At 56.0% G+C, this 26,991-nt stretch overlaps 7 protein-coding genes across 7 annotated transcripts; 3 read left to right on the top strand and 4 right to left on the bottom strand.

Moving 5' to 3' along the window:
- Positions 1 to 784: 784 nt before the first annotated feature.
- On the bottom strand, positions 785 to 5,115 carry CDEST_00945 (uncharacterized protein). Its single transcript, XM_062917104.1, has 3 exons — positions 4,098 to 5,115; positions 3,905 to 4,000; positions 785 to 3,845 (listed from the first exon to the last, which is right to left on the bottom strand). The coding sequence occupies exons 1-3, from the start codon at positions 4,566 to 4,568 to the stop codon at positions 1,182 to 1,184; spliced, it is 3,231 nt and encodes a 1,076-aa protein (XP_062773155.1). The 5' UTR covers positions 4,569 to 5,115; the 3' UTR covers positions 785 to 1,181.
- A 1,968-nt stretch (positions 5,116 to 7,083) lies between these two features.
- CDEST_00944 (Putative 25S rRNA (uridine-N(3))-methyltransferase BMT5) lies at positions 7,084 to 8,485 on the top strand. Its single transcript, XM_062917103.1, has one exon. The coding sequence runs from the start codon at positions 7,279 to 7,281 to the stop codon at positions 8,449 to 8,451; it is 1,173 nt and encodes a 390-aa protein (XP_062773154.1). The 5' UTR covers positions 7,084 to 7,278; the 3' UTR covers positions 8,452 to 8,485.
- A 1-nt stretch (position 8,486) lies between these two features.
- CDEST_00943 (Putative WW domain, SET domain, Post-SET domain, AWS domain, Set2 Rpb1 interacting) lies at positions 8,487 to 12,791 on the bottom strand. The gene is made up of 3 exons (XM_062917102.1): positions 11,911 to 12,791; positions 10,206 to 11,824; positions 8,487 to 10,151 (listed from the first exon to the last, which is right to left on the bottom strand). The coding sequence occupies exons 1-3, from the start codon at positions 12,302 to 12,304 to the stop codon at positions 9,309 to 9,311; spliced, it is 2,856 nt and encodes a 951-aa protein (XP_062773153.1). The 5' UTR covers positions 12,305 to 12,791; the 3' UTR covers positions 8,487 to 9,308.
- Positions 12,792 to 16,582: 3,791 nt separating this feature from the next.
- Positions 16,583 to 17,279, top strand: CDEST_00942 (uncharacterized protein). Its single transcript, XM_062917101.1, has one exon. It carries the CDS (start codon positions 16,632 to 16,634, stop codon positions 17,205 to 17,207), a length of 576 nt encoding a protein of 191 aa, XP_062773152.1. The 5' UTR covers positions 16,583 to 16,631; the 3' UTR covers positions 17,208 to 17,279.
- A 1-nt stretch (position 17,280) lies between these two features.
- CDEST_00941 (uncharacterized protein) lies at positions 17,281 to 19,238 on the top strand. Its single transcript, XM_062917100.1, has 4 exons — positions 17,281 to 17,642; positions 17,701 to 17,815; positions 17,883 to 18,469; positions 18,519 to 19,238. Exons 1-4 carry the CDS (start codon positions 17,613 to 17,615, stop codon positions 18,705 to 18,707), a joined length of 921 nt encoding a protein of 306 aa, XP_062773151.1. The 5' UTR covers positions 17,281 to 17,612; the 3' UTR covers positions 18,708 to 19,238.
- Position 19,239: 1 nt separating this feature from the next.
- On the bottom strand, positions 19,240 to 21,203 carry CDEST_00940 (Putative aminotransferase class-III, pyridoxal phosphate-dependent transferase, major). Its single transcript, XM_062917099.1, has 2 exons — positions 20,659 to 21,203; positions 19,240 to 20,586 (listed from the first exon to the last, which is right to left on the bottom strand). Exons 1-2 carry the CDS (start codon positions 20,964 to 20,966, stop codon positions 19,377 to 19,379), a joined length of 1,518 nt encoding a protein of 505 aa, XP_062773150.1. The 5' UTR covers positions 20,967 to 21,203; the 3' UTR covers positions 19,240 to 19,376.
- Positions 21,204 to 22,717: 1,514 nt separating this feature from the next.
- Positions 22,718 to 26,795, bottom strand: CDEST_00939 (Putative chloride channel, voltage gated, chloride channel, core, CBS domain superfamily). The gene is made up of 7 exons (XM_062917098.1): positions 25,764 to 26,795; positions 25,301 to 25,680; positions 24,111 to 25,247; positions 23,726 to 24,058; positions 23,293 to 23,673; positions 23,128 to 23,238; positions 22,718 to 23,072 (listed from the first exon to the last, which is right to left on the bottom strand). Exons 1-7 carry the CDS (start codon positions 25,981 to 25,983, stop codon positions 23,013 to 23,015), a joined length of 2,622 nt encoding a protein of 873 aa, XP_062773149.1. The 5' UTR covers positions 25,984 to 26,795; the 3' UTR covers positions 22,718 to 23,012.
- Positions 26,796 to 26,991: the final 196 nt, after the last annotated feature.

Here is a 26,991-nt window from a genome sequence, read left to right as displayed (position 1 = left end):
ATCTACCTAGATACCGAGGGCTTGCTCTCGCGGCCCCAACAGCATTGCCAACCTTGTAGGCACGAGTGGACTCGGGAGCCCGACCCAGACCATACGCGTGCTGCTTAACCCTCTCCGTTCTCTTAACGGGACGGCTTTGATAGCGGCATTACTCACCCGCTAAAGGGTAATGAATGTACATTCTCCTTGATGCTCGACTGCCCTACCCAGATCCCAAACGCTGTAGTTGGGGGCCCCAAAAGTGATATATCGTGGTATCGGTGGTCCTGCCGAGGATCCAGGCGCTGGCAGGGGAGAGGTCAATGCTGCAGGAAGTCATATACCCATGTAAGATCGCAATGTATTTGATTAGGTCACAGAAAAAGCAGCTGACGCCCTTACTTCTCCTTGCCTTCGCCACTGGATTACCACCGCACACAGCATCGTATGCTTCCTGGGAACTAGAAGGAACACAGACCCTGAAACATATGGAGAATACCCACCAAATTTTCAATCTAAGGCAAGTGACAGCCTGGTACAGCGCACTCAAATCAATTGAAGTTGGTGCTCCCTGCGTTGGGTAGCTCAACGTGATATAACCCCAGGTATCCTGGTGCATATGGCGCCTAATCTGTCACCACTTGGGTCAATATCTGTCACGCGACGCGGGTGACGATACTACGTCTCACACTAGATTACAACTTGATGCGTGACACAACGAAGTACGCAGCTGTTAGTTCCATCACTCTCGCTTATCATCAGTTCACAATGCAACAGCAGATATTGTTCAAAACAAAACCGTCTTTTCGTGTTCATTATCATTCCAAGTTTACTTGGGTCCTTTATTGACCCTGGCCTCTCGGCCCTAGCTCCCATTTCTTTCAGCGAGCCTGCTGACAGAGCTTGTCAGCTCAAGCTCTCTCTGTCTTTCTTCCACCTCAGTATGACGGGGATAAAACGCCCAGAGAGGTATAAACCAAAGTCCAAAGTCCAAAGTGATGAGATAATAGTACATGTCCTTTCGCTTTTCCTGGCTCGTTCTCGACTTAAGGTCGACATGACGCTCAGAGCCGCTTGCATTTCCGCTCCTTCGACTTAGACCTAAGAGAAGTTGCATTCTTGGCAATCACCTTCTCGGTGGTCTTCTCAAGACCCTTCATTTTGGGCCTGAGGCCTGGCTTCGTAAACTCCAGGTCCTGCTGCTAGCGAGAACCGCGGCGTTCGTCGCCGTTCTCCTCCGTCTTCTGGCGCTGAATTCTATTGTTGTTGATGTTCCAACCTCGGATCTGGACGGGGCCACGACGCGGAGGGGGCTCGGTAGGCGAGTAGTCCTTGATGTTCTCTTTATAGTCATACTGGACGGTTCTCAGCTCGGGACCCTGGGGCCAGCCGACTCTGTGAGCAGGCAGGGGAGCGGGGGCCAGCTTGGGGTATTTGCTGTTTCCCGGGCCGCTCGGTGTGGACGAGCCACTTCCAGCCCGGCTTCTCGATGGTTCGTTGGGCTGCTGCTGAACAAACTGGAGAGTGGGCGGGCTTTGTACGGGCGCAATGGAGGAGTAAGTGGGTGACATGCCCGGGTGGCCATACGACTGCTGCTGTTGTTGCTGCTGCTGCGAAGGCGGCGGCGGAGGCTGCGAGCCGGGGTAAGGCGGATACTGCCCCATCATGAGCGGCATGCCAGGCTGCTCCTGGGAGTAGCCGTTGTGATAAGGCCTCGGCGGGCCGGGGGGGTAGAAGGAGCCACTGTTGCTGGTCATGAACGGCGGCGGAGGTTGCTGCTGCACTTGCTGGTGCTCGACAGTCATGGGCTGCTCTGGTGCAGCAGGGGCGCTCTTACGGCCACGTGATGGTCGTAACGGGGGGAGTGGCGAGCTTCTGTCCTGAGAGGGGTTCGTAAATGGCATCCGGGATGTAGAGCCGGGTTGCTGAAGTTGTGAAGGGGCTTGGGCCATCGAGCCCCCTTGCATGGGAAGGCCCGGCAATTGGTATGTCTGCTGGGCTGGGTTGTATGTCTGTTGATGGTACTCATGGTGCCCAGCCTGCGCCTCCATCGGTGCAGAGTAGAGGCGCGGATCAATCATGGGATCCGCTGAAATGTAGTGTTGCTGTGGGTGAGGAGGGGGCAAGTGCTGCTCGTTGTAGGCCGACGGACCATTGTGCTCGTGGTACATGGAGTGTCGACGCGTGTCATTCGAGGCATCGATAGAAGATCGCATTTGCGACATTTCAACAGGGCGAGCGGGGGGTAGTTGGTTTGGGTGCGGATCCCTCATCGGACCAGTCTCGATGGATGGATGGACCCGGCTGTCGCCTCCCGGCGAAGCCATACGGGTTTCGACCCAATTGGCACCTTCGTTGGGAGATGCGACTGGCATACGAGGCTCGACCGGCACAGGCTGGATGGAGTAGCTGGACTCAACGTGGCTGTGTGGAGGTCCATCGACTGGAATGGACTGACCAGCAGACGCATCAGCCATGATGACGTCGATAGGCTGAGCGGCGTAGGCGGAAGTAGACGCGTTGGCGAGGATCGCAAGCGCAGTAGTGTCGAGAGGCTCGGGTGCAACGACAGGAGCAGGGGGCTCGGGGGCGGGCGAATCAGTAGCACCAAAGATGTCTCGAATTGCGTCGTACGCGCGTGTGGCAGGTCTAACGGGGGTCGGGGTGGGTAGGGACACTGGCTTTTCCTCGATAGGCTTGACCTCCTCGGCTTCGGATTCAATAGCCTCGGCGGCCATGAGCAGCTCCTCCATGCCCGCGATGTTCAAGGCGGAGTCGTTGGTTGGAAGGGGCGAAGTGGCAGGCGTGTCTTCAACACTTCCAGGCTCCGAATCCTTGATCGACTCCGCAAGAAGTCTCTGCTCGGCATACTCGGCCTGAATGTCCTTCAACGCCTTTAGCTCCGGACCCTCAATGTCGTCCAGCGATATGTCGTCCTTGTCACAGATCGAAGAGAGAACCGTCGCCATTCTGTCCTGGTGAGGCTTATCGGCCAAGGCAATCTCGACCTTTGCTGCTGGAACAACACGAGAGGCGTGAATGATCTTGCCAGAAGGCGTTAGGAACACAGTCGGGTGCATCGGGTTTGCTTCCGGCTTTGAAGGTTCGGCTTCGTTCTTGCTCGTAGGAAGGAAGTAGCCGTAGCGCGGGTGAACAGAGAACTTCTCCACAAGCTCCTTGTCGTAGTCGTCCTCGTCAATCTCCCGAGCGTCCCAACGAGCAAGCAGAGGGTCGTAGTGCCATGTGTTCGAGTTGGGCTTGCCGAGATACTTGCCCCGTTTTGCGAGAGTGGCTCCATGCCTAGCAGAGTTTGTCGAATCACGGTAGCCAATCTCGTCGTCGTCGAATTGGAATGACGGCGGAACAATGAGGCGGTTGGCGATACTAGCACCATTCTTGGCAGTAGGGCGGTTGACCTGTCGGCACCCGTACTCATCTGGTTCGGATGCCTTTGCCGGCAAGGCCGGCTCTCGCTGGTCAGCGGTCACCGGGCCCTCAGGAACCGGCGTGCTCTCATTTGACTCATCCTCAATGGGAGCTTGCTGGGCCGACATGATGCCCGCGATGTGACGGACAGGTGCAACATCGCCGGCAGACCTCTTGGAAGTGGGTTGGCCCTCGGGTTGGTCCTTTGCTCTGCGCTTCGCCCGCGGCACAGTAGTAGTGGCAGCTGAGGTGGGTGGTGCAAGGCTGTCCTTGGCGGGCTGAGGTTCCGCCCAAGCAGCCTGTCTAAGGGCGTGGGCTTCGGTCCCCTCGACGATTTGAGGGTAGGGAACAAGTTTGCCATCTACGTAGACTTCATAGATTCCGAACTCTTCGGCTTCCTTGTCGGTAATTTGCTTGTAATTCCAGCCGCCGTCGACAAGCTGAGGCCAGAGTGAATAAACGAGACACAAGATGATGATAGGAAATAAAGGAAACTTACGTCTACGGGTAGGCCGTGATCGTGGAGGTATTCGAGAATGTCGAGACGATGGAGTTGTGCGTCCAAAAAACCATCCTCGAGGTCTTCAAGTCCGTTCTAATGCCGCGGATGACCGCCAGTCAGCGGATGGCCGGGAAGGGAAAGGGGGGGGGAGAGAAAAAAAGTATGACATGTCAGTCGGAGTGTCGCGTACCTTGTAAATGTCGCGAACGGCACCCAGCTGGATGTGCTTGGCCTTGAATGTCATCTTGGCAGCAATCGCCAATTTGTTCTCTGAAAAGGCCAGTCGTCTGTCAAGGCGCATATCGGCATGTTCCTTGATAATCGCGTACTCGGGCACCAACATGTGGTAGGTCTCATCCTTGTTGAGTTTTTTGACGGCGCGGGAGGCCAAGTCCTGAAGCGCGGGCTTCACGACATTGGCAAGAGCCGCGTAAGAAGCTTTGAGTTCCCGTTGGCGTTCATAGTTTGCCTGGACTTTGTCATCGGCGAACTGCTTGAAACGGCCGCGTCGACCTGTTCCGGTGATAGGTGCGGGCTTTGGGGGCTCCTTCTTGGGAGCGACGGCCTTTCTGCCTCGACCTCTGCCTCTGCCTTTGGCCTTGGGCGTCAGCTGAGGCGTTGGAGTCGAAGCAGACTGCTCCGGTGTCTCAACGTCTGACATGATGGCGGTGACCGTTCATGAAAGAGACGTGAGGTGAGGATGGGGAAAATGGAGGTGGGTGGAGGCAAAAGCGTGAGCGGGTATGGGTGTAATGAGACGGGGTCAGTGTGAGATGAGTTCGGTGGGCGGCTTGAAGGGGATGAGAATTGAGCGATGGGCCGGCTGGGAGCGATTCAATCGTTCTCAAGAGAGGAAAGAGCAGGCGCGGATGTTCAAGGTCGGGCCGGTGCTTTTGGGTTGTAGGAGTTCGTTGTTGGCCGTTCGGAGAACAGCACGAGAGTGAGTGAGGTGTGTGTGTGTGGTGTGGATTGGACGGGGGGACGGTACTGGTGTGGGCTAAGAAAAAGCAGCCGCCTGGCCTCTCGCAAGGACCGAGATTCCTCAATGAGAGACCTGCCTGGGCGAGTAGAAATTGATGTCAAGGAAAATATGGGGTTCACCGTCAGAGACGACTATCAATATCAAGTGGCGCGAATGCGGTGTTGAATTGCGGCGTGGAACGAAAGATTGCTTCGCTTTTTTCCCCTTCCTGCCTTTTGCAAATAATACCAGGCGGAACGGCAGCAGAGGCAGGAGCAGACGTGACCACCCTGCTACAGCGAGGCGGAAGGCAAGGCCCAGCCCAGCACTGTCCTGCAGACACTTACACCAATCTGGTAGGAGTAGGCCTGATTTGACGCGCCCTCATTCGTCCGGAGTGAAGGATAATCCGACAACCGGAAATGGTCGTCTACCCCTGTCGAGAAATAAGGGCATGAAGTACCCGGTACTTGTACGTTTTGCCATCTGGCAGGCTGCTGTGGCCTGCGCTTTTCAGTATAAGCCCTCTCGGAGCACCTCAAGTCACCACTGACTGTGCTGGGCCGCTCAGGTCCTCGAAACGTGGATTTGCGACTTGACAGGCCAACACGCGAGCATGCCTGGGTTGCGTCTAGTTTGTGGTCTCAGGTGTCCATCCGGACGAAGGTGGGTTTTGTTGCTGACTGCTTCAATATATGGACTTCACAGTATGTGTATGACGGCGACCTTTCAAAGCCAAGTTGCTACATCTTCGCCTCATGACGACTCCCTCATGACGGGGGACATGGGTTCAGGGACAAGAGTAGTAATACGCGCTGCTGAGCAAAGACACCGTCTTTGGAAGCGCATCCATGAGCATCGCAGGAGCCCCAACACCTGACGTAAGAAGGCAAATAGCAGCCGGTGGCCTAATTCCAAAGCCAAGCAAGCGATCTCGCCGACCGCCTCAACCGGAGTCTGTTTGCATGTAGAATCGTCCGCCGTTGGCCCAGGCGATAGTCAAATCAGTCGTGCCACCACCACCGTCCGACCTAGGGAGAGGGACTGTTCTCACCCGGTTTCCCAGCTCCCCCCTCGCATCATTTCCTTCTTCCCTAAGGAAAAAAAAACCCTGAAAACCAGATCTTCTGGGCGATGGAAGCAGACATTTTCTTTCCAGTACGTAGCTTGTTCGGACGAGTCGGACAGGGGCGACTTTTACAGGTTCTGGCTCCGTCCGGGTGGGCCTCCTTCAGCCAGATCCCGAGCTCCAGCCGGATCAAGTTCTTTCTCCAGGACCCAGCGAGATGCAGGTTGGAGCTGTATGTGGCTGACCATGTGCCATGATGCGATGAGGAAACGGGGTCGGACATGTTACGTAGCAGGCAGACTCGAGATGTCCGTCACCCTCCAGTTCACGGGCAAACAATGGGCAACCACCGACGGGACGAGACTCCTGGCATGCTCGTCTCCCTAGCTTCTACCTACACACAATAATTGCAAGCTGTTCAAGGTTCCAGGCGTGCCGGGAGGTAAGCGCGTCGTCCAGGTTTGGACCACTTGGCTAACAACAACGCTAAGAAAGAAGGGACGAACAACCACCACTGCAGGTCTGCTCCGAAGATGGATGAATCAATGATCAGTAGACCACGTATCGCGGCGGTCAAGATCGGTGTCGTACCTAAGCAAGGTCCTACAACGCATCGTTCAGAGATCTCACCGTATTCTTGTCTTGATTCCGAGATTCCCCTTCTCCCTGTAACCTTGAATGTCCACCCAAGTCCGCACGCCTGGGGTTCGAAGTCCACAAGTCCCTGGACAGCGCCATCTTTTTTGCCCAGGGCGTGATGAATGTACCGGATACTTCCCCGTCGCCCGCCCTTTTTTTTCTCTTCCTCTTCCACCCCCTGCTGTTATCCATAACCCGGCGTCGCCCAATCCCACTCCCGTTCCAGGGGTCGTCGGTCTCCAACACAGCCGGTAAAAGGGGACGGCGCTGAGAGACTCCCTGTGACGCTGAGAGGGCGGGCACTGGACCGCTGGAACGCTGCGAAAGCCACACACGGGCAACGGGGGATCACGGCTCAACCTCGTTTATTCCCGAGCCGCCGGGGCGCGCGCCACCCCTATTCACCGCCGGCCAGGGTCGCAAAGCCAGAACGGCAGAAAATGGCAGGAAGGAAAAAAGTTCTCGGCCAACGTACAACCGTGGGGTACGCGCACCCCCCCCCCCCCCCCCCCTTCCGCCCGCCGCCGACACGGGTAGCAACATCAACACCGCAGACCGACTACATATCTCACTTTGCACGGCGATCTCACCACACACGCGCCGCCGTTGAACGTTGATCCAGGAACCCTCAATCACAACAGCCTCGGACCGCGCAACCTTCTCCGGGGAAAACAAAGACAAAAACAAACACCTTCTCACACAATGGCCAAGAAGCGGAAGCTCGGCAACATCAGCCATAAGAGCCATTTCGTCGACTCTGGCAGGAAGAGGAACGGTGCTGGCGGCCCGCCCCAGAACAACAACAAGAAGAAGAACAGCCAGTCTGCGCACGCCGCCGAGAGCGACGCCAAGAAGAAGAAGCAGCAGCAGCAGTACCATCAGAACCAGGAGCCCGTCATCCCCTTCGCGCCTGAGGACTCCATCCTCCTCGTCGGCGAGGGCGACCTCAGCTTCGCCGCTAGCCTCGCTGTCCACCACGGCTGCCGTAATGTGACGGCCACCGTCCTTGAGAAGAACGAGCGCGAGTTGCTGGAAAAGTACCCGCACGCCTCCGAGAATATTGCGCTCATCAACAACCCCGCCAAGCCGAAGCCCGCCGCGGCGGGACCGAAACCTGCGACAGACAAGGGCGAGGGCGAAGGCGAAAGCGAAGGCGAGGATGGCGATTCCAAAGAGGCTGGCGACGACGATGATGACGACGAAGACGACGGCGGCGACAACGCTGTCGCCGAGGAGGAGGAATTCGACGACGACGACGACGACGACGAAAAGTACAAGCCCCCTGTCATCAACAACAACAAGATCCTCTACAACGTCGACTGCCGCACGATGAAACCCTTCACGCGCAAGTCGGCCCCCAACCACCGCGGCTTCCACATGTCGGCCCCCTCCAAGCAGGGCATGTTCAAACGCATCCTCTTCAACTTCCCCCACGTCGGCGGCAAGTCCACCGACCGCAACCGCCAGGTTCGCTACAACCAGGAGCTCCTCGTCGCCTTCTTCAACTCGGCGATCCCCTCCCTCGCCCCTGGCGGCACCATCGTCATCACCCTCTTCGAGGGCGACCCCTACACCCTGTGGAACGTCAAGGATCTCGGCCGCCACGCTGGGCTGCAGTCTCTCCAGAGCTTCAGGTTTCACTCAAGGGCGTACCCCGGGTACAAGCACGCGCGGACGCTTGGCGTCGTGAGGGAGAAGAAGACGGGCGAGGCGAGCGGCGCGGCGTGGAAGGGCGAGGAGAGGCCCGCGCGAAGCTACGTTTTCATGCGCAAGGACGAGGCTCCCGAGGAGCTCCCCGGGAAGAAGAAGAGGAAGCGCGGCGGCGATGAGAGCAGCAGCGAGGAAGAGTCCGAGGTAGAAAACTTTGACGACTAAGAAGCACGCATATACCCACGCCCACACACATATCTGGTGTTGGCGATGTCTGGTGGAGGCCTCGGAGGTGAGAGAGGCATTCTTGATCAGAATGGTCAGCAGAGGTCACGCACGCTCTGTCATAGGAGCAGTAGCTTGTACAAAGAAAGACATCTGGTCTTCAGATCTGCTCCTTTCTACACAATAGTTTCATCTGGCATTGGTAGCATGGCGTTCATCAAGGATTGGTCGGTCTTCAAAAAAGAATGGGTTAGGGGCAAAATAGCAACAAAACGGCCGCTTCACAGCAACTTTGGGCCCAGGTCTTCTGCACAAAACGACCTTGTTCAGTTTCCTCATTTCATTATGCCATTTAACCACACACAGTGGCAGGGGGGGTGTGCCCTTTTACTACCTAACATGCTAGCTCCTCTCCTCAATGAGAGCCACTCAAACTGGGAAAATGACATGCCTTTGTCAGAATGCTTTTGCCTCCCCCTTGCCCTATTCAGGCATGAAATGTAGAGACCCATGCTTGAAATGCCACCAGTCCTTGTTGTCCATCCCACATCGTCTCAGTGCCCCCAAGCCTGAGCTATGCCGCCTCCTGCAGATCAGAAAAGAAATGAGCATTGCAGAAGAGGCACAACCTCAATGGGTCATGACCCAAATATCCACAACGTAATCTGACAAAAAACCAAACAACCAGGTGCTCGGGGGTCTGCTGGTTCCCCTTCCGGAAAATGCAATATGCCTGCTTATACGTACAATGCTGAAGATCGCTTGTTCACGACCACAGCACTCTTCCCATCTCTCTCTCTCTCCCTCTCTATACCATCGGTGCCGAGTGGTACTGCTCCCTTTGGCCTGGCTCACAGCTAGTGTCCAAGGACCTCTTGCTGCTGAGTCGTCTTGTTGCTTGTATTGGAACATGTCAACTCATCAGCAACATCTCCACCGCCAGTCGTAACCGTCCTCTGGTTAAACTGGGAATGGCCGTTGAGGGTTGCGTCATTCTTTCCCTGGGGCGCGCCTTCAACATCCTTAGTTTTGGTGAGTTCAGCCTCCTCCTCAAGCCGCTCGGACTCCTCGTTCTCTCTCATCAAAGCTTCCTCCTGCTCCCTGAGAGCCTTTTGCTCTTCTGTCATTGGCTCCTCAGGTGTAGCAGTAGATTCCAGGTCAGCAGGAGGCGGTGGTGGAGGGGGTGGCGGCGTTGGACCATCTTCCACATCATCCTCTCGCAAGCGTTTCAAAGAGGGTTCATCAGAAGGAGTCAGGTTCAGGGACTCTGCTGCCTCCTCTCCCCCACGCTTACGCTTGCGGTCAGGACTTCCCATCAAGCCTGCGTCCTCCATGTCTGACAGCATCACTTCGTCCGCGACATCGGCAGGCGTGGCGACATCGGCAGTATCCACGCTAGGACCGTTGCTAGTTGTGGCGCCATCTGTCGGCTTGTCTGCTCCACCCGCAGGACTCGCCTTCTCCTTCTCCTGTTCAAACTGCTTGAACTTCACGATGGCCTTGTCCAGGAAGTCTTTTACGTAGGTCTTGACTTTCCTGGCTTGCTTCTGATCGAGTGGCGTTGTCGGATCCTGGACGCGTTTGCCTTTGTAGTCTGACGAAACGAGCTTCTTACAGACGTCCTTGCCCAATCGCTTGAGATCGTCCTTGGGAAGCTTGTGTCTGTACTTGTCGATCACGTACTTGACGTGGGGGAAAAGCTGTAGAAGAAGTTAGCACATGCTCGTAGACCACATTCGCGTGGGAATACATACGGTGTTCTCATAGATCTTCATCTGCTTGTCGATACTAAGGAATCGCCACTTTTCTTGCTTGGTCTCCTGCACGGGCGTTTCTGCTCGTTGAGGCGTCTGCGAGGCCGAGGGTTTCGGGGTCTGTTCCTTGGTGACCTGGTCAATGATGTTCTTGAGCAACTGCTGCTCTTGCAGTGCCTTGGGCGTCGACTTGTGCGCATCTGCGGGTTTCGTGGGACGTTGCCAGGTCGTAGCCCCATTCTTGCTATAAAAGTAGGTGTTGCCGCGCTGATCTGTCGCTGTGAACCATCCGGCTGGTAGAGCGCCGTTGCTGGTATTGTTGTTGTTAAAGTTCTGGTGTCTTCGTTGGCGGGGGGGGGCGTTGAAAAAGGGTGTATTCCGCTGCGGAATGTTGCTTCGGGGACCCTTGGGTATTTCTATATTCTGCAGGGGATCAGGGGTCGACTTGGCAGTGAGGTCCTCTTCGCGGTCCATGTTGCGTCGCTCTTGAAAGGAATTTGTCGCAGAGGCATTGGGGTCAAACTTCCGCTTACCAATGCGGTACCCAAGCTCCAGTTTGGACCACTCATCCAACAGCCTCTTGGACTTTGCGCTGACCGCTTCGTGCTCCGAGTGGGTGAGTCCATCAATAGTGGCCTCAATCTTGGAGCCCTCGATCTTGTTTCGCGTCAGTCGAGGGAATTTATCCAGGATGTCGAGAACCTGGAGAACGACGTTGTGGTCGTCGATAAAGGTGTTGAGCGTGGTCTTGAGGATCTGGTAGGCGTGCATGCGCATCACCGAGTGAATCACCCGCTCATCCCGACACTGCTGAATGCGCTCCAACAGCTTGACCGCAATCCACTTCTCCTTGCACTGCATCAGGGTCGCCATGACCTTCCGAGCACCGTCATCGTCGAGGCTCTTAGCCTGCACGCTGTTAACGTACTCCTCATCGTCCTCATCTGGCTTCTTCTTGCGCGGCTTCTTGGCGACAGCAATGTCCCAGCTGTCGCCGTCGTCGATGCCCAGCGCCTCTACAGTGGTAAGAGGCAATTTGGTCGCCCGCTCGGTCTGGGTCTTGCCACCAATGAATCCAGTGCAGTTCGGTTCGCCACAGTAGCAGGGCTGGGGGTCGGCTCCATAGCGGTCAACATTGTAGTTGAAGACCAGCTCCTCGCCGGCCTTGATTCTGCGTGAGGAGAAAATGCCCATGCGTAGCTTCTCCCCAACGACCCATTTGTCGACGTAGCAATTCGGATTGCAGGAGTGGTTGCAGAAGCGTCCCAAGTTGCCCTTCTTTGTCGCATCGACAAATTCGTGCTTGGTCAGCGACATGAAGTAGAAGTGCTTGATGCCCTCATCATCGTATTGGACCATGCGCCGTCGGAAAGTCGGTTCGTTGATGACCTCGCCAATGTACTCGAAGATGAAATCGTTAGCTTGCAAGTCGACGTCGGCGCGTAGGCCGAAGCCCTTCTTCTCGGTTTTGATGACTGAAACATTGGCGTACTCCTTGCGCTGGAATCTCTGGTTCTGGCAGCCGTCGCCGCAATTTCCAGCGCCCGCGACGCACTCCATCTTGGTCGCTCTGTTGATGCAATCCGAGTCCTCGCCACAGGACAAATTTTTTCCATCGTCTGTAGACACGCATACTCCAGTTAGGGGGCGCTCGCGAGGGTACCGTACAAGAGAGCATCAAGACAGAGCAGGGGAGGGAACTTACGCCACTCAGAACGACAATCGCAATCGAGAGCATCATTGTCGGTCGAGCCCATGTGTTTGGATCCATACAGGCAGTCTGGTATTACCTGGAATGTGTTGCATGATTGCTCGGTGACATCGGGCAGGTCGTGGAAGAGGGGCGATTCGCGTTTGACGGGTTTTTGCGATGTCTTGCGAGATAGCTTGGGCCGCTGTGTGCCTCCTGGCGTCGAAGTGTCCTCGCCGTTGGGTGTGTCCTCGGCCGGCGACATGCTGGTAGTGCGAGATCCTTGGTTGCTCTTGTTATGCGACGAAGTTCGGCTTGCGTCCCGCTCCATCTTGACGCTGTGCGGCGCGATGCCGACGTCGATCTTGGCCTCCTCCATCTTCACCGTCGCCAACGCTTCATCCTCCATCAAGCAGTTACGAGAACCCTGGGCAGGCCGGGTGCGCGCGCAAGACGAGGGGTGCGGGACGGTCTCGCGGTTCGTGTCGCTCAGAGCGCTAAGCTAATCCGAAGGCTCAGTGAAAGTCGGAAAAGGAGGACGAAAGGGTTTGCAAGTCGGCAAGTCGGTGCGCATGTGGCTGCAATTGTTGTGTTGGGTGGAGAAGAAAAGAAGGAAATAGGAGGGCGAAAGAGGAAATGGGGGAGCGAGCTGCGAGAGGCGACGGCGCGTTGGAAGACCGGGTTAGTAGTCCGAGCCAAAGGTTCCCGGCATTGCAGACGTCGCACGAGTAGGTACGGCAAGCCGATTTTCAATTGGACAATTGGTTTTTTTTTTTTTTTGCTTGTTGAGAAGGCGGTGCCGGTCACAGGAATAGACTGCGCTGACAGCCGAAGAGGAGAGAAGCAGAGGAGGGAAAAAAAGAGTGAAATCAGGGCGAAGTCGCAATGATGAGAAGCACTGGCGGAAGATAATCTCGTAGCAGCAGGTTCCGACGTGAGCCACGGCAGCCACTCTCAGCCCGTTCAGTCGCGCTTGGGCCAGAACTAGCCACTTCCCTGCGATGCCTACCTAGGTAGGTAGGTTATTGAGGGCGCCGCATTTACGGACCTTGCCCGGGAGGAAGCTTACAACGGATTATCTCAGATGCCGCGTCCCGAGATCTAGCCTTTCACAACCCGATCGTAACTTCCCCAGGAATGTTAAGCGGGAGATCTGCCCAATTAAATTGCCGCAATGAACCCATCTTCCGAAACCCACAGGCACGGGGGGGTGCTTCACACGCAATCCACGCCACCGAAGACTCCACTAGAACGTTGTCCTGCCCAATTGCCCCAATGCTTTGCTTCGTAAAGTAATCCAACCTTGGATGACGGGAAACACGATGAATGCATCGAAACATAAAACAGCGCGTGCTCATGTGACCTGGGGGCGTTACCTCGTGCTAATTGCAGTCTTCTCCTCCAATGACGAATGTGAGGTGGTCACCTGAAATGCAAGCCAGTGAACACGAATATCCCGAACTGTGGCATCGTATTCTCGTGAGCTCGGCGCTTGCCGTTATTCACCGTTGCTGTGTCCTATAATGGTACTTTTGAGGATGAAGGAGACTTACAATACGCAGCAGGTTCTTGGGCAAAGCATGGGGCTCCATCTAGCAACTACAGCGATGGAGTTCTCGGCTATTCCTCACCGACACTTTGCATCCACCTGGTCTGCATGCTATGCCAAGGAACATACATCTTGAGCTCGATTGTAGTACATCGGGCTCGAGACTCATATAGGTAAGTGGTGGTATTCGCACAAGGGACAGAGACGTGTGAGCCTCTGCAATCGACCTGGTCGCCACAGGATAATGAAGCCGTAGGTCCTGATGGCAGTCGTCCTGCGGTGTGATGCCACGCAGCCATCTTCGTCCCATACCCAATCAGCCGAGTGCTTCTGGAACGTACCGAACGGTATAGAGGGGGGGTCTTTTCTTTCTAGCGTACCCTATGCGCATGCGCGCAAGCGCCAAAAACGAGCACGAACTGGAGGAGGAGAGTTTGGAGCAGCATGACGCACTGAACATGAACATGGCGATTCAGGCATCGGGATGAACCACGCAAGAGCCAATAAGGCGTTCCGATACACAAATGCCAGCATCTAGGAATTAGCCGCAGCAAACCTGGCCATCCTCCTTTGCCAGCTACGGCAGGTCCGCATCGTCTGCTGGCATCTGGGGATATTGGAATGGCAAAGGACCATTAACGTGGGCGGGTTGTACATGTGGGTCCTCCCAGTGGGAGGCTGCCAGCTCATTGTGCAGCAAAGACGTCGCTGAAGCCGGATGAGGTGGCCCAGTTGGGCAAAAAGAGTAGGTATAAAGAGGCGGTGGGCGAACGCAGCGACAACGGGAATTCGGAGTCGGTCTGTCTGTCAACTTGCCCATACCGACATCCGCTCGTCGTTCAATGAGCAGTAATGGGAGGTTTTAACTCTTCAGCCTCATTGCTTCCACTTCTTTCCTCTGGGTCACATTTCGGGCCACTCACGCCTCACAGTAAGGAACGGCAGACTCGGAGTTGAGAGTGCCCACCCAAGTCGGCGCTGCTCTTCACTGCAGTTCCCTGCTCCCTTTGACAGGCGGACAGGCAGACAGTGTGACGAACCCGTGCTCCGTGCTGGCTCTGGCGTACAGTATGTATACCAGTGTCGGTCGATGATTGGTGAAGAGGGAGACCAGTGGTTTCCTGCGACAGTCACCAAAGGGATGGGTTTGGCTGGGCGATAGCCAATGGGGACGACAAGTCGCGGTTACGTTGCCGGGGCTAAAATACCCTTATATCCTTATTCGGTCGTCAGGCGACTGTATTTTTCCTTTGGCTATGTCGTTGCCCGTAGGAAACGTCCGAAGTCGCGGCGAACGGGTCGGTTTTGAACGAGATGAACCGGACATAGAAGAAGGGCGTAGGGAAATTGAAGAAAACCGAGCGGACCGGCCACCTGCTGACGGAACACCCTCGCCCAAGTTGGGGAGGGGGGAGGGGGGAACCGCTTCACAGCACGAGCACGCCTGGAGCAGAGCACCACCATCGATATTGCCCAGGCAATCAAGTGATTGCTGGCGAAGCAAGGTACCTTATTATTGAATGGACGCTGGAAACAGGACGTTGTGAGTGCAAGTGCAGGTGAAGCGCAAGCTCAACTCAATCCATTTCTCATTTGGCTTCCCACCCACCTACCTACCAACTCCCCTACAATTATTCCTCTCAACGTCTTCATGCCAGCCAGTGGCTAGTGCTGACGATTTCTGATGGGATATAATCATTTAAGCTTACGTCTCTCGTTGTCAAAGGACAGGCAGTATTATGCTTCCGGCAAGTACAACGACAATGACGCCCTGCAAAGTGGCAGCAAGTCCAAGTCAGGCGGAACATGTCGGGCCACTGGATTGGCCAGCAGACGCAACCATTTGGCTTCAGCAATGGCACTGCATCTGCATCTCTCTGCATGCTAGTCTGCGCTCTGCACAAACGGGCTGCATGTGCCTCTTCTCAGCCCAGTTCTAGGCCATTCGCAGCGTGGCAGAAGGTGTGTGTGCAGGACGGGCGGGAGACAGGGATACAATATGCTCTGTCGACTGCATGTTGCAGAGCCTGAGAGCGAAGGGAGGAGAGCTGTACAGCGTATGCAGTCATATGTGATAGGATGGTTGGCTACCTACCTTACCTCCAGTGAGAGTCAACCAGCAAAGCAGTTGGTTACGAGAGTCAAGCCCCGTTCTCGACCTCAGATGCGAACGAAAGAGGCCCCTTTTGGGATGTGGCAGTGGCCAACCAGGGGGTTTCTCCTCACCTTGGAGGGACTGGTGAGACATGTACATAATCAATGAACAAAAGGATGCGGTTGGTTGCCGAGAAAAAGCAAGGAACCGACGACGGGACAAGAGGCGCGAGAGGCGCGTGGACAAACCCACTGCAGGGTTAGACGAGCGAAAGAGAACAAGAGAGCGTGTAGGTATGTGTGAGTGGCAGAGAGGGAGGAGAAGAGAGGGCTTGCTGCATGAGATATGGGGTATTGCCCGACGGAGTCTGGAGATATGCATGGGGCAGAAGGCTCTCAACGTCAAAACTCGCAACACTTCGGCAACAGCGACAATAGCGGCTTCAGAAAATTATACGGCACTCCTCCTCGGATGGAAATCGGAAAAGACAAAGAGCTTAGGATCAACACGGATCATGGATAACCACGGCGCCAGCCACGCACTTTTTCTTCATCACTCACACACCATACCAACAACTTCCACGCTCTCGTCGCTGTGTCGTTGACGCGATTCCCGTCCGAGTTAGGATGCGCACAACAGTCTATGCCAACGCCCATCCATCCATCCATCCATCCATCCATCCAACCATACCACCCACCACCAATCCATCCCACCATCATCGACAGTACAGTCATCGGCGTTGTCAATGCCAGTACCTTTTCTTCTGTCTTGTCACCCTACAGCAACCTGCGCCCAAATTGGCAGTGCCTCAGTGCACCCCACCATCAGCCGTCCACGCACATAGACAGGTCTGCGGACGAAGAGGCGACGTTTGACATCCTTCCCGGCAGGCTTCCCCGGTTCAGATTCCTATTTGCGATCCATCTCGGCCCTTCCACTTCGTTGCGCTTCGCTCGGACATTGCGACTCTGCGGTTACTTGACTGTGGCAGTCTCCAACAAGCTCAACGGCGGCGCTACTGTCGTCGTGACTTGATCTGACCATTGTGTGCATACTTTGTAGGTCTCACTCAGCACAGCAAAACCCGATGCCATGGGAGACCTGTCGGTTATCGCCCTCTCCGTCACTACTGATCTTGAGACGAACAGTAGCTTAGCCGCCTCGACTGTCGCGCCGTTACCCGAGTCTCATCAAGAATTCCCCGGCCTTCCGCCCTTGCTGCAAGCAACCGTCCCAACGTACCGTCCCACGTTTCGACTGAACCAGTGCCCTGGAAAGTCACTCCCAGACAGGCATAACGCGGAATTGACAACTCGGCAAACCTGTCTCGCCTGTTTCCCCTGTGCCGTTTTTCAATCCCACGCGCAAACCACGCCTATTTCCTGCCACCCCACCGACCCTAGTCACGCCAGCAAGTCCCCGACTGCGCGCCGTGCAGGGCCTCCTCCCGCCGTCGCCGTCGCAGTCGCAAAGTGGCCCTGGTCTCGTTCCCCCAGGAGCAAACGAAACAATCGAAACCTCCTCTCCCTCCTACAAAGCCTGCCGAGGCTGTGTTACCCCCTCCTCGCGCATCGTCCAACCTTCCCTCGACGACGTTGTAACACGACGTTTCCATCGCGCTGGCCTTGGGTTGGGAACGCGCGCTTGCGCCGGCCTGATTGCCTCTAATCACCAGTTCCATCCGTGTGTGGCTGATTCCCGGCCTTGCAGGAATAGCCGTTGACGACACTTACTTCGCGGGGTTGCAGAACGGAAGCCTCCGCCGGCGGCTACTGTTCCTCAACCTTTGCGACGAGCGTCTACTGTTTGCTTCATCGCTTGTCTACCTAGGACGTGAATACGCGCCTTCGTCAAATCATTTGCTCGCTCTTGTCCCTGTACTTCTCGACGCTCACTTCCATTTCAACGGCGTCTCCGCCACTCATAACCCATCTTCATTGGCCGACAGCGCCGAGCCGCTCTTTTGCTAGAAATACACGTCGCAAATGCCTGACTTGCTGCCTCTTTGGATCACCAGACTTCTTTTGCATTTTTTCATGTCACCCATTCGCTTATCGTTCGGCCCTTCTTGCGATGGCTTACTCTTTTACGGAAGAGGAAAAGGTTGGCCCGTCTTCATTCGCTCGCGGAGTATTCATGCTGATTCAAAACTCAATCGAAGAGGTTTATCCTCGCGGAGGTTATCAAGACCAGCCATCTAGATGTTGGCCTTCTGGTGGGGTTTCTCAAAACACATGCTATCGAACCAGACTGGCTTAAGATGCAGTTGCCCAGCGGTATGTCGTGATTTCTCATCACCCGCAGTCCTCAAGACTCTATGTGGTACTGACAGTAGCGGATCAGGACGCACTATGGGACAGTGCATCACCGTCATGGGCCAGATGTTCCCAGGTCCTATGAAGATACCGGATTTGAAGCGTAAACCCATGAACAATCTTCTGGAACAGCCTCCAAAACGCCTGGCTGCAGCCTCACCGATGGAGCCACCAGCACAGCTGCCGCCCTTGGCCTCTGCTGCACCGAACCTGGTGCCATATGCGTCGACGTCTGTCCCTTCAGTTTTGTCAGTGCCTTCGCAGTCGCACAACTCACAGCTTGCCAATATACAACCGCGACCCACCGGACTGGAGAGCCTAGGAGCCCTCAGCGGTTCCTTGAGCCCTAGCCAGCAACAACAAGCATCACTCCTGCCTCGCAAAAGAGGCCGGCCATCGCGGGCAGACAAGGCGAGACAGCTCAGGCCCTTGTTGCCACAACATTTGACCCCCCTTGCGCCCGCGCCTGCACCCCGGCCTATGGTCGCAGAAAGCCCAACGACGCCGGCAGAAGGCTCCGCTTACAGCTTGTCGCCTGGTCCATCTATGGAGGGATACAATGAGCCAGCAAAGCGGAAGCGCGGCCGCCCCAAACTGTCCGAAAAGACACAGCCAGTAGGTATCGGCGATGACGCAACTCCACATGCATCTGACCGTTTCTCAGAGCACTGCAATGGCAGAAGAACGATCAAAGTCGCATTCGGCGCGATCGACACCCGGCCGAGCCTCACGCGGGCCATCTGACGAGGTGCCTCGCGACCCATATAACGAGGGCGGACCGCTGTCAGATGCGCAGAAGCAAAGGACCATTTCACACATCAATCATTTACAACAAGAGGGATTGGCAAGATAGAAGAAAGCAATGGCACTAACGCCAAGAAGCACTACTACAACCACATTTACAAATCGCACACCTGGCGGGTGTTAGGGGGCTCCTCAGGTGTACGAACTCCAGCTCAATAAGCCAGGACACATGACTTGGGGCGGACGGGCCATGTCGGGACCAGGTGTCCCTGTGTACAGCAAGCATTGCCTACTTGCTACGAGCAGATGTACACTCGGCCACATAGCGTTGTAGGCCTATTTGTTTTTGCTGTACATCCAGGCAGCATCCAGGCAGCATCCAGGCAGCGTCCAGGCCTGCGTGAACTAGTCAGTCGTCTTTGGTTGGCCTGCTTTCGTCGAGGTCGAAGACGAACTGGGTGTGCGTCGTACCCATTGTACGATACATCAGAGGGGCCATGTAAAGATACCAGGAATGCGACTGCCCCAGCCGAATAGTATTTCACGTAATATTTCCCTTGGTTCAAAAAGGTCTTATTTGACTGCAGCGTATTATTGTTTTGAACCAACTTTTACTCTCGATTGGTTTACCTAATAACCATGTTGGAGACCGGTCCCATACGCTAGATCATGAACCAGCTTATAGGGGGGGGGGCAAAACGGATGATGCTGCAAAATGAAGAAGAAATCACTAGAAGAAAGAGGGGAAACCCCCTATGGCATATCTCATCCCCGGCGGTTACCAAGACTTGACGATCTTCTCGAGGGCCTCCACCAGGATATCGGCGTGGTGCTCTTGGAAGATGAGCATGGGCCGCAGGCGGACGGCGCTCTCGCCGGAGCCGCCAATGTTGATGCCGAGGCCCTTGGCCTTCTTCAGGAACTCGTCGCGGCGCGGGTTGTCGAAGGCGATGAAGGTGCCCTGGCCCTTGCCGCGCAAGTTGGCGAACTGGCCCGGGTAGCGGGCGGCCAGGCCCTCGAGCTTGGCGAAGAGGTAGTCACCGACGCGGGCCGTGTTCTCGACGAGGCCAAGGCGCTCGACCTCATCGACGATGGCACGAAAGAGGATGGCGCGGGCCGGGTCGCCCATCCAGGTGTTGAACTGGCGGTAGGGCTTGTTGGGCCGCAGCTCCGGGTTGCCGAAGTAGTAGCCGGCGGTCTGTGCCTTCTTGGAGAATGTGACCATGTCGGGCGGTGTAGGGAGGTCCCAGTGCTCGTGGGCCCAGAACTTGCCGGTGGCGCCGACGCCGGTCTGGACCTCGTCGACGATGAGGAGGACGTTGTGACGCTTGGTGACCTCGCGCAGGCCGCGGAAGAAGGCGGGCGAGGCGTGGTTGTCGCCGCCCTCGGACTGGATAGGCTCGACGATGACGGCGGCGGGCGGAACGTGGTAGGTCTTGATGAGGTGCTCGACCTCGTTGAGCGCGGCCTGCTCGGCGGCGGCGTTCTCCTCGACGTGCTCCTCGAGGGGGTACTTGAGGAGCGGAAAGGTGGCCTGGGGCCAGTCAAAGGCGGGGATATCGAGCTTGTGAATGGGCTTGGAGCGGGTGGTCGACAGGGAGCCGAACAGGCGGCCGTGGAAGCCGGTGCGGAAGGAGAGGATGGAGAGGTCGGAGGCGCCGGGGGACTTGTTGTCCATGGCGGACGAAGTCTCCTCAGGCGTGAAGTCGACGTCGTAGCCGCCGCGCTCTTGTTGACGGCGCCACATGAAGGCGGCCTTGTATGCCGTCTCATTGGCGTCGGAGCCGGCCATGGCCGTGAAGACCTGGTCAAGCCCCTTGGGGGCCACCTTGAGGATTCCGGAGCGGAGGACCTCGGCCCAGTCCTCGGGCGGGAAGTTGCCGAGCGCGGGGCGGTTGATGATGGCGTTGACCATCTCAGGCGTCTGGGCCACCTTAGCGAGGGCCGGGTTGTTGTAGCCTAGGGGAATGGAGGCGATCTGGGCATAACTGTCCGACGCGCGCGCACGTGTGTTAGCTTTCTCCGATCAGGCTTACGAAAAGGGTGCCATGTCCACTCACACGTCAAGCAGCACGTTCCCGTCGGCGTCCACAATATAGTTGCCCTTGCTCTTCTTGTAGTCGGTGAGCATGTTCAAGCTCCGCGTGTCAAAGACCTTGTGCAGGTCCTCGGTGTGCTTCTTGGACGCCGGGCCCGGGATATCAGTCTTGAGAGACGGGCCGGAGGGCTCGCCGGGGAAGAGGCTCGCGGAGGCGGCCATGCGCGGGGCGGAGGCGCAGAGTGTCCGGCGCGGCAAGGCCGCGGCCGAAGACCTAGCCGCCCGGATGACCGGGCGGGCCAAGGTAGCGGAGGCTCTGGTGAAGACCATTGCTTCTTTGTGCGTGTGGGTATATTGCGTCTCTTCCTTGCTCTCTTCTTGCTCTTTCTCTCAGTCTCACACTCCGGTGCCGGCGATATGGCTCTCGACGACTCTGCTCTCGTGGGGTATCGTGGACTAGATGTGAAAGTAGAAAAAAACTGTGCGATATCGGAGGGGGACACAATGGTCGAACGGTAAGGTATCTATTGGCCAATTGGAACAAAAGATGGGAGAGGGAGGAGGGAGAGGAAGAGAGAGAGAGAGACAAAAGAAGGAAGACTCGTGAAATGCGACGCTGCGTGGGGGAGGGGCAGGTTTATAGATAACGGGTGGTCACGGCTTATCGACTTCTCGTCGCCCTGTTGCCGGGTGGAGGCGTGAAGGACAGTAGTCGTAGTTAGTCGGTTTTACACGATATGTACCTGGTTTGAGCTTTGTCCCTTCACCCCCCCGGTCTGGTGTTGACTCGAGCCCAAGATACATGCACGCCACGATCAGACCAGTCGGCACGGGCTACAGCTGCAGCTGCGGCAAGCTTAGCTCTGTAAGTGCAGTACGTATCTCCTCCAACAGGGTCTGATGTACGGCGGTTTGCCAAGATTACGTGCCAGAGTGAGTGAAGATGCGGGGGGGTCCTGACCTCACACACACACAAATCAGCACAGTAGCACAGTGACACACTGCTTGGACCCGACACGGGCTCATTTTCTTGGGAGGCGCTTTAGAGGGGTAATTTACGCTGTTTACGCCGCCGCCGTTTACGCCGCCACCGTCGTACATCGCCTCCTGATGCTGGCGCGCGTCGACGGCGCGCCCTCGGGGAAACCTGCCGTTTGGGAATAATTACACGGCCACTTTGGTTCACCTCAACGGGCTTCCCCAGATATCGGTGCAGGAGCCCGTCGTCCAGAAACGGGCTCAACTTTGTGGAAGCTTGGACGGGAATGTCATCGAGCCCGCGTTGCATTTCTTTCTATCTTACAGTTTCCCATCTGGTCGCCGTCCCCACAACAATTCGATCCTCGCAGCAATCTTACATTGGGTCCAGGAAACCCTCGGTGTCACTCCGCAGACCGTCAGTCCCCTCCTAGCCGGTCGTATCAGCCGATAAGTCTCCCCTTCGCGCAGCTCCATTGATAAGAGGGAGACGAACCGACCGTGTTGGTGGGCACTTTGGGCAATATCTGGGGTCTAGCGTCGCCGGTTGCCCACTTGGTGTCTGGCAAACCCTTGAAGGCCGTCATCGGGACCGGAGACCGGAACCGGGAAACGTTGCCGGTCCGCCACCTAGTACACTGCACCTCGTCCACAGACCTGCTCCGTCACCTAATTGATGACGCCGCACTCTGCGTGCCTACCTACGAAGGCTAATCCGTGCCACCGAACGCCTCGGAAGGATAACGGCAAGTTTTCTATCCTCCCGCCGCGTGCCCTGGCTGATGCCGGATATGCTGTAGCCTCTCCGGCCGGCAGACTTGTCGGTCGCGGATCCGCTCCGGAACACCGGCCTGTACGCATTGGGCCTCCGTGTCAGAATCGACTGCATAGCCCCTTAATCCAGCGACTCGACAATGATGAAGTTTTCGCGTGTTCTTTCAGCAGTTGCATATATTGAAATAGGGTTCTCTCGCCACCATTGCGGCGATTCTAGTTATGCAACAAAAAGGCTCCGTACGTCAAAAACAATCTAGCCTGTCTCATGTATCCAATGGTTGTCCCTACGCAGGGGTAAGATTAACCCCCCCCCCCCCCCCCCCCCCCCCCAAAAAAAAAAAAACCAACATCAAGAATGAGACATAATGCTATGCAAATTTGGGTTACAAGAATGCTCTGGCCTGAAACAATGAATATGGATGCATGAACGCCGTGTCCTTAGATGCTGAACCTGAACCGCTTGTCTTTCGACATGGATGGTATATGGGGGAAAAAAGGCCTTCCTCCTGCTCTGGCAGGTTTGCCAGAGATGAAAATGCTGGCATGCTGGTGGAAATGAATACGAAAAACCCCTCCGGCCGCGCCTCACGCACTCTACAGCTCCATCGAGGATCGGCCAAATCAGTGGCCTTCTTTCTCCCCGAGCTCTCGCATGTACCTCACGAAGCTCTTCTTATGTACCTGTATGCCGTTAGCTCCCATCCTTTTCTTGCTCGGGTCTACCCGTCAAACTTACCATTCCGGCATATCGCCCGTTTTTCAGGACGCACACAAAGCGAAGGCCGAGTTTGACAAAGCATTCATAAACAAGGTCCATGGGTGACCGTATGTCAAGTGCCACAGGAGCCTGTTTTCCTGGAGTTAGCCGTGGTATCTCCTGGCTTCTCTCACAGTCACTCACCGGATCGATATACGGGGTAAAGTCAGTCTTGTCTACCTCCTCCTCATCATCGGAATCTTCGATGCTCGTGACGTGAGCCATCAAACACATGCTCGAGGCTTCATCATCCAAATTGTCCAAGGCGAATTCCAGATCGGGAGCTGGGATTAAACCAACGAGAATTCCGTCTCGAATGATTGGCAGACCCCCGTCGATCTCTCCGGCCCTGTGTAGTGTTTGGAGCTTGGTACGAAGGCTAACGGCCGACACGGCGGGAGAGGCGCTGATGTCGATGGTCCTCTCTCGACGTACGCGGGGAACAATGTCAGCGAGATCTGAAGTGAAGATGGGCTTATGCTTGTTGTCGAGGAACGGGTACGAGTTCATGTTGGTCAACAGATCCTAGCAAGCATTAGTGCTATTCCGCAAAAGTGACATGTGTCTTCCCACTCACATAGATGCTGTTTGGTTCAATGGCGTCTGCGGTCCATTTTGCCACCAGAATCGAGAGGGAGAAGGGCAGCACGTAATCCAGGCTGCCGGTGAGCTCAAAGAGAATGACCGCGAGGGTTACCGAAAGCCGTGTCACGCCGCACATCGTTGAGCCGGCGGCGATTAAACCATAGACTCCAGGCTGAATGCATGATCCCGCCTCTTTGGAGGCACAAGCACCCCACAGCCCAAACTCGGGATACAATAAGACCATGTATTGAACGACATGGCCAACCAGCCTGCCCATGAGGCCACCGACCACCATGGACGGCACATAGATGCCTGCAGGTACTTTCTGTGGCCGAGTTAGAATGTTCGCCGGACCATGAGAACCGTGTAAGACCTACAATGCCAAACGTGATGATGGTCAAAAAGCCTTTGATCAGGAACGCGGTGAAGAGGCTGAGAAGAACGGGAGGGATGTCATCCACAACGGTCGGGCACAGGCCATAGTCCTCTCGCCCGGATCCGTCGTGACAGGGAGCCGCCAGATTGAGCATGAGCTTCGCCACGGGCTGTTTGGTGTGGACGTTCCAGTAACTCATGATGCCGGTGACGATGGCGACCAACAAGACCTCGACCATCGGGTACGTCTTGATGACGCCAATCCTACGAAACGACTTGGCCCAGTGTTTAGAAGCTTTAATGAAAAGCGCACCTGCAGCGCCGCCCAGTACGCCAAGCACAATGTAGAACACGATTTCGAAGTAGTGCCAGTCGGCGACGTACTTGACCTGGAACATGACAATCTTGTGGGTGCCATAGGGGTTGAGGAACTTGAGCGACAGCGCAGCTACGATGCAGCAGAAAAAGGTCCGGAAGAGCGTCTTTGCTGGAAAGAAGTAGGAGACCTCCTCAAGGCCGAAGAGAACTCCCCCTAGGGGGGCACCAAAGGCGACGGCAACTCCTGCGGCAGCGGCAGCGGACAAGACTTCGCGCCTCTTTGCGTCGTTCTTGTCGTATTTGGAGAAGAGCCGACACGCAATATTGCCTATGCAGGTAGCGATGTGGACGTAGGGACCCTCCTTGCCCAGACTGAGGCCAGACGCCACACTCAGAATGAGTGCAGCAGACTTGATAAGCAGTGTCTTCACACCTAGAAAACCATGTAAGACAAAACCGCTGAGGATGACACGGACTTCGGCTACACCACTTCCAGCAGCAGAGTAGTAAACCATCGGGGGCGGCACAGCAGCCTCAACCGCCTCGACAACTTCTGGGGGGGTCGGGCTTTCGTCACTAGCAGGATCATCCGCGAAAGGCGTGAGTTCCGCCGCAAGATTCTCGTCGAAGGTCGTCATTCGATATGCTGAGGGCACCACGGTCTTGGTGGTCAATGTCATGGCACAGGCGACACCCGCCAAGACGATGCATCCCGTCAGGTAGATGGTAAACTCAGTGCCGACATCACCAAAGGGCCAGAACCGCAAGACCTCGGACCAGGTCCGCCAATCTTGGCAGGGTCCTTGCTTGGGACAACAATTCTAAAGCATTTTAGCAGGATCCAACGAAACTTGATCGTATGCAAGAAACGCACTCTCTCACTGATGTACCAGCCACGCGCACAGTAGCCGTACTTATAGTCGAAGACGGTGGCCTCGGACAAGTTGACGACGTAGGCAACGAGGGCGACAACGAAGCCACACACGGCACTCAGAATCCAACCTTGGGAGGCATCAAAGATGGCATATATCCTCCCCCGGAAGTCCTTCCGCATCTTGAGCGCCTTTACTCGGTGGGCATCAACAATGTTGTCATGAACCCAGTCGGTCGACGTGAACTGATCATACCACACACGCTCGTTTGGCTGAATGGATCTCTTCGACTCGCTCATCGGATCGGGGTAGTCAGAGAAAGCATAGGACAGACGTTGGCCAAAGGACGGATTGCGGCTGTGGTGTAAGCTTCCGACGCTTCCTTGATGGGTACATGGGTTAGCTTTCTCAGGTCCTTGGTACAGACAGAAATGGCATGTGAAGGCTTCGTCTGGGTTAACGTACCAGTGGTGCTATGGTTTCTCGACAGGCCCGGTGTGAGATACTTGGGGCTCTCTGGGCCGGATTGGTGACGGCGTATCCTTGCCCGAGGACCCAAGAGCAAAGGCGAGCGCTCATCTGGTTCACCAACGGAGCCTCTTCGAGACGAATCGAATCGTGGTCGTCTCGCGCTCATGGGCGAGGGTGGCCCCGAAGGCCCGTCGTCGTCTGGTCGGTTGGCCATGGTAGAGCTTACGAAAGCGGCTCGCACCGGTAGAGTTCTCGAATTTGTTTCGAATCTTGTTTGCGTGGGCTCAACCAGCCTTGACCGAATGAAAGGGCGAGCTTGCCGTAAGCTGGTAAGCAAGCAAGGTTGCACTATACAGGACAGGATGGCAATGAGCGCGGTTATGGGTCGGTCAAGTAGTCCAAGGTAAACGGTTGCTTTCTTCTGGTTCGAAGAAGAGGACGATCAGGGGTAGAGGCTCGGGGGAAGGACTGTCTGTGTCGAAGCAAAATCGAATTTGGCACGTGAAGCAAGTTGGCGCCCTTTTCCCCTTTGGGTTCCAAGGTTAAGGAAAACTAACCACGAGCACAAGATACCTATAGTAGGAGGGGGCGGGAGGCGGATCAGGACGAGAAAGGTTCGGTGTCAGATGCGACGAAGAGGTGTAGTGCGGATGACTATCGTGGGCGAGACATGTTCCTTGGCGTCTTTCGCGTCGCCAACAGAAAAATGATAGATGTACGGCGGCCGGGCGCGCGAGGATGATGATGGGGAAGAGGTAAAGCAATCCTCGTGGGTGGACGTGAGTAGAAGAGAAAAGCAAAGAAGTCATCAACAACCTCACGCCGCCCCATCGGTCGGGTTCAGTTGTCCCAGACGGTGCGACAAGGCGTCGACTTGGCCCCTTCGCCCATCCACTTTCCCGAAGGAGGCCTTGGTTGGGCTGTGCACCAGGGCACGCGCGGTAAAGCTGAGGGTGTGATCCACCAGACGAGCTCTGTAGGTGTGTAAATTGTTCGGAGCGGTGGGAGCGCAGCCTTGGCTGTGAGGTCATTTCCTGGCGGGTGACCATTGGGGTGGATGCCTCTGTAAGACATTTGGTGGCGGTCATTGGTCGGTGTTCTAGTGTGTTTACGGTCAGATCCCCCATACCGACAGGAGGACCCTGAGATTACACGATTCATGGGGGAGTTGCGACCCGTTAAGCCGACTGTTGCCCGACCTCTCATCCAATCCTACCAGCTC

This window comes from Colletotrichum destructivum, chromosome 1 (assembly GCF_034447905.1).
Source record: "Colletotrichum destructivum chromosome 1, complete sequence".
In the NCBI taxonomy this organism is placed as follows: Eukaryota; Fungi; Ascomycota; class Sordariomycetes; order Glomerellales; family Glomerellaceae; genus Colletotrichum; species Colletotrichum destructivum.
This window is presented reverse-complemented; position numbering and strand designations above follow the sequence as displayed.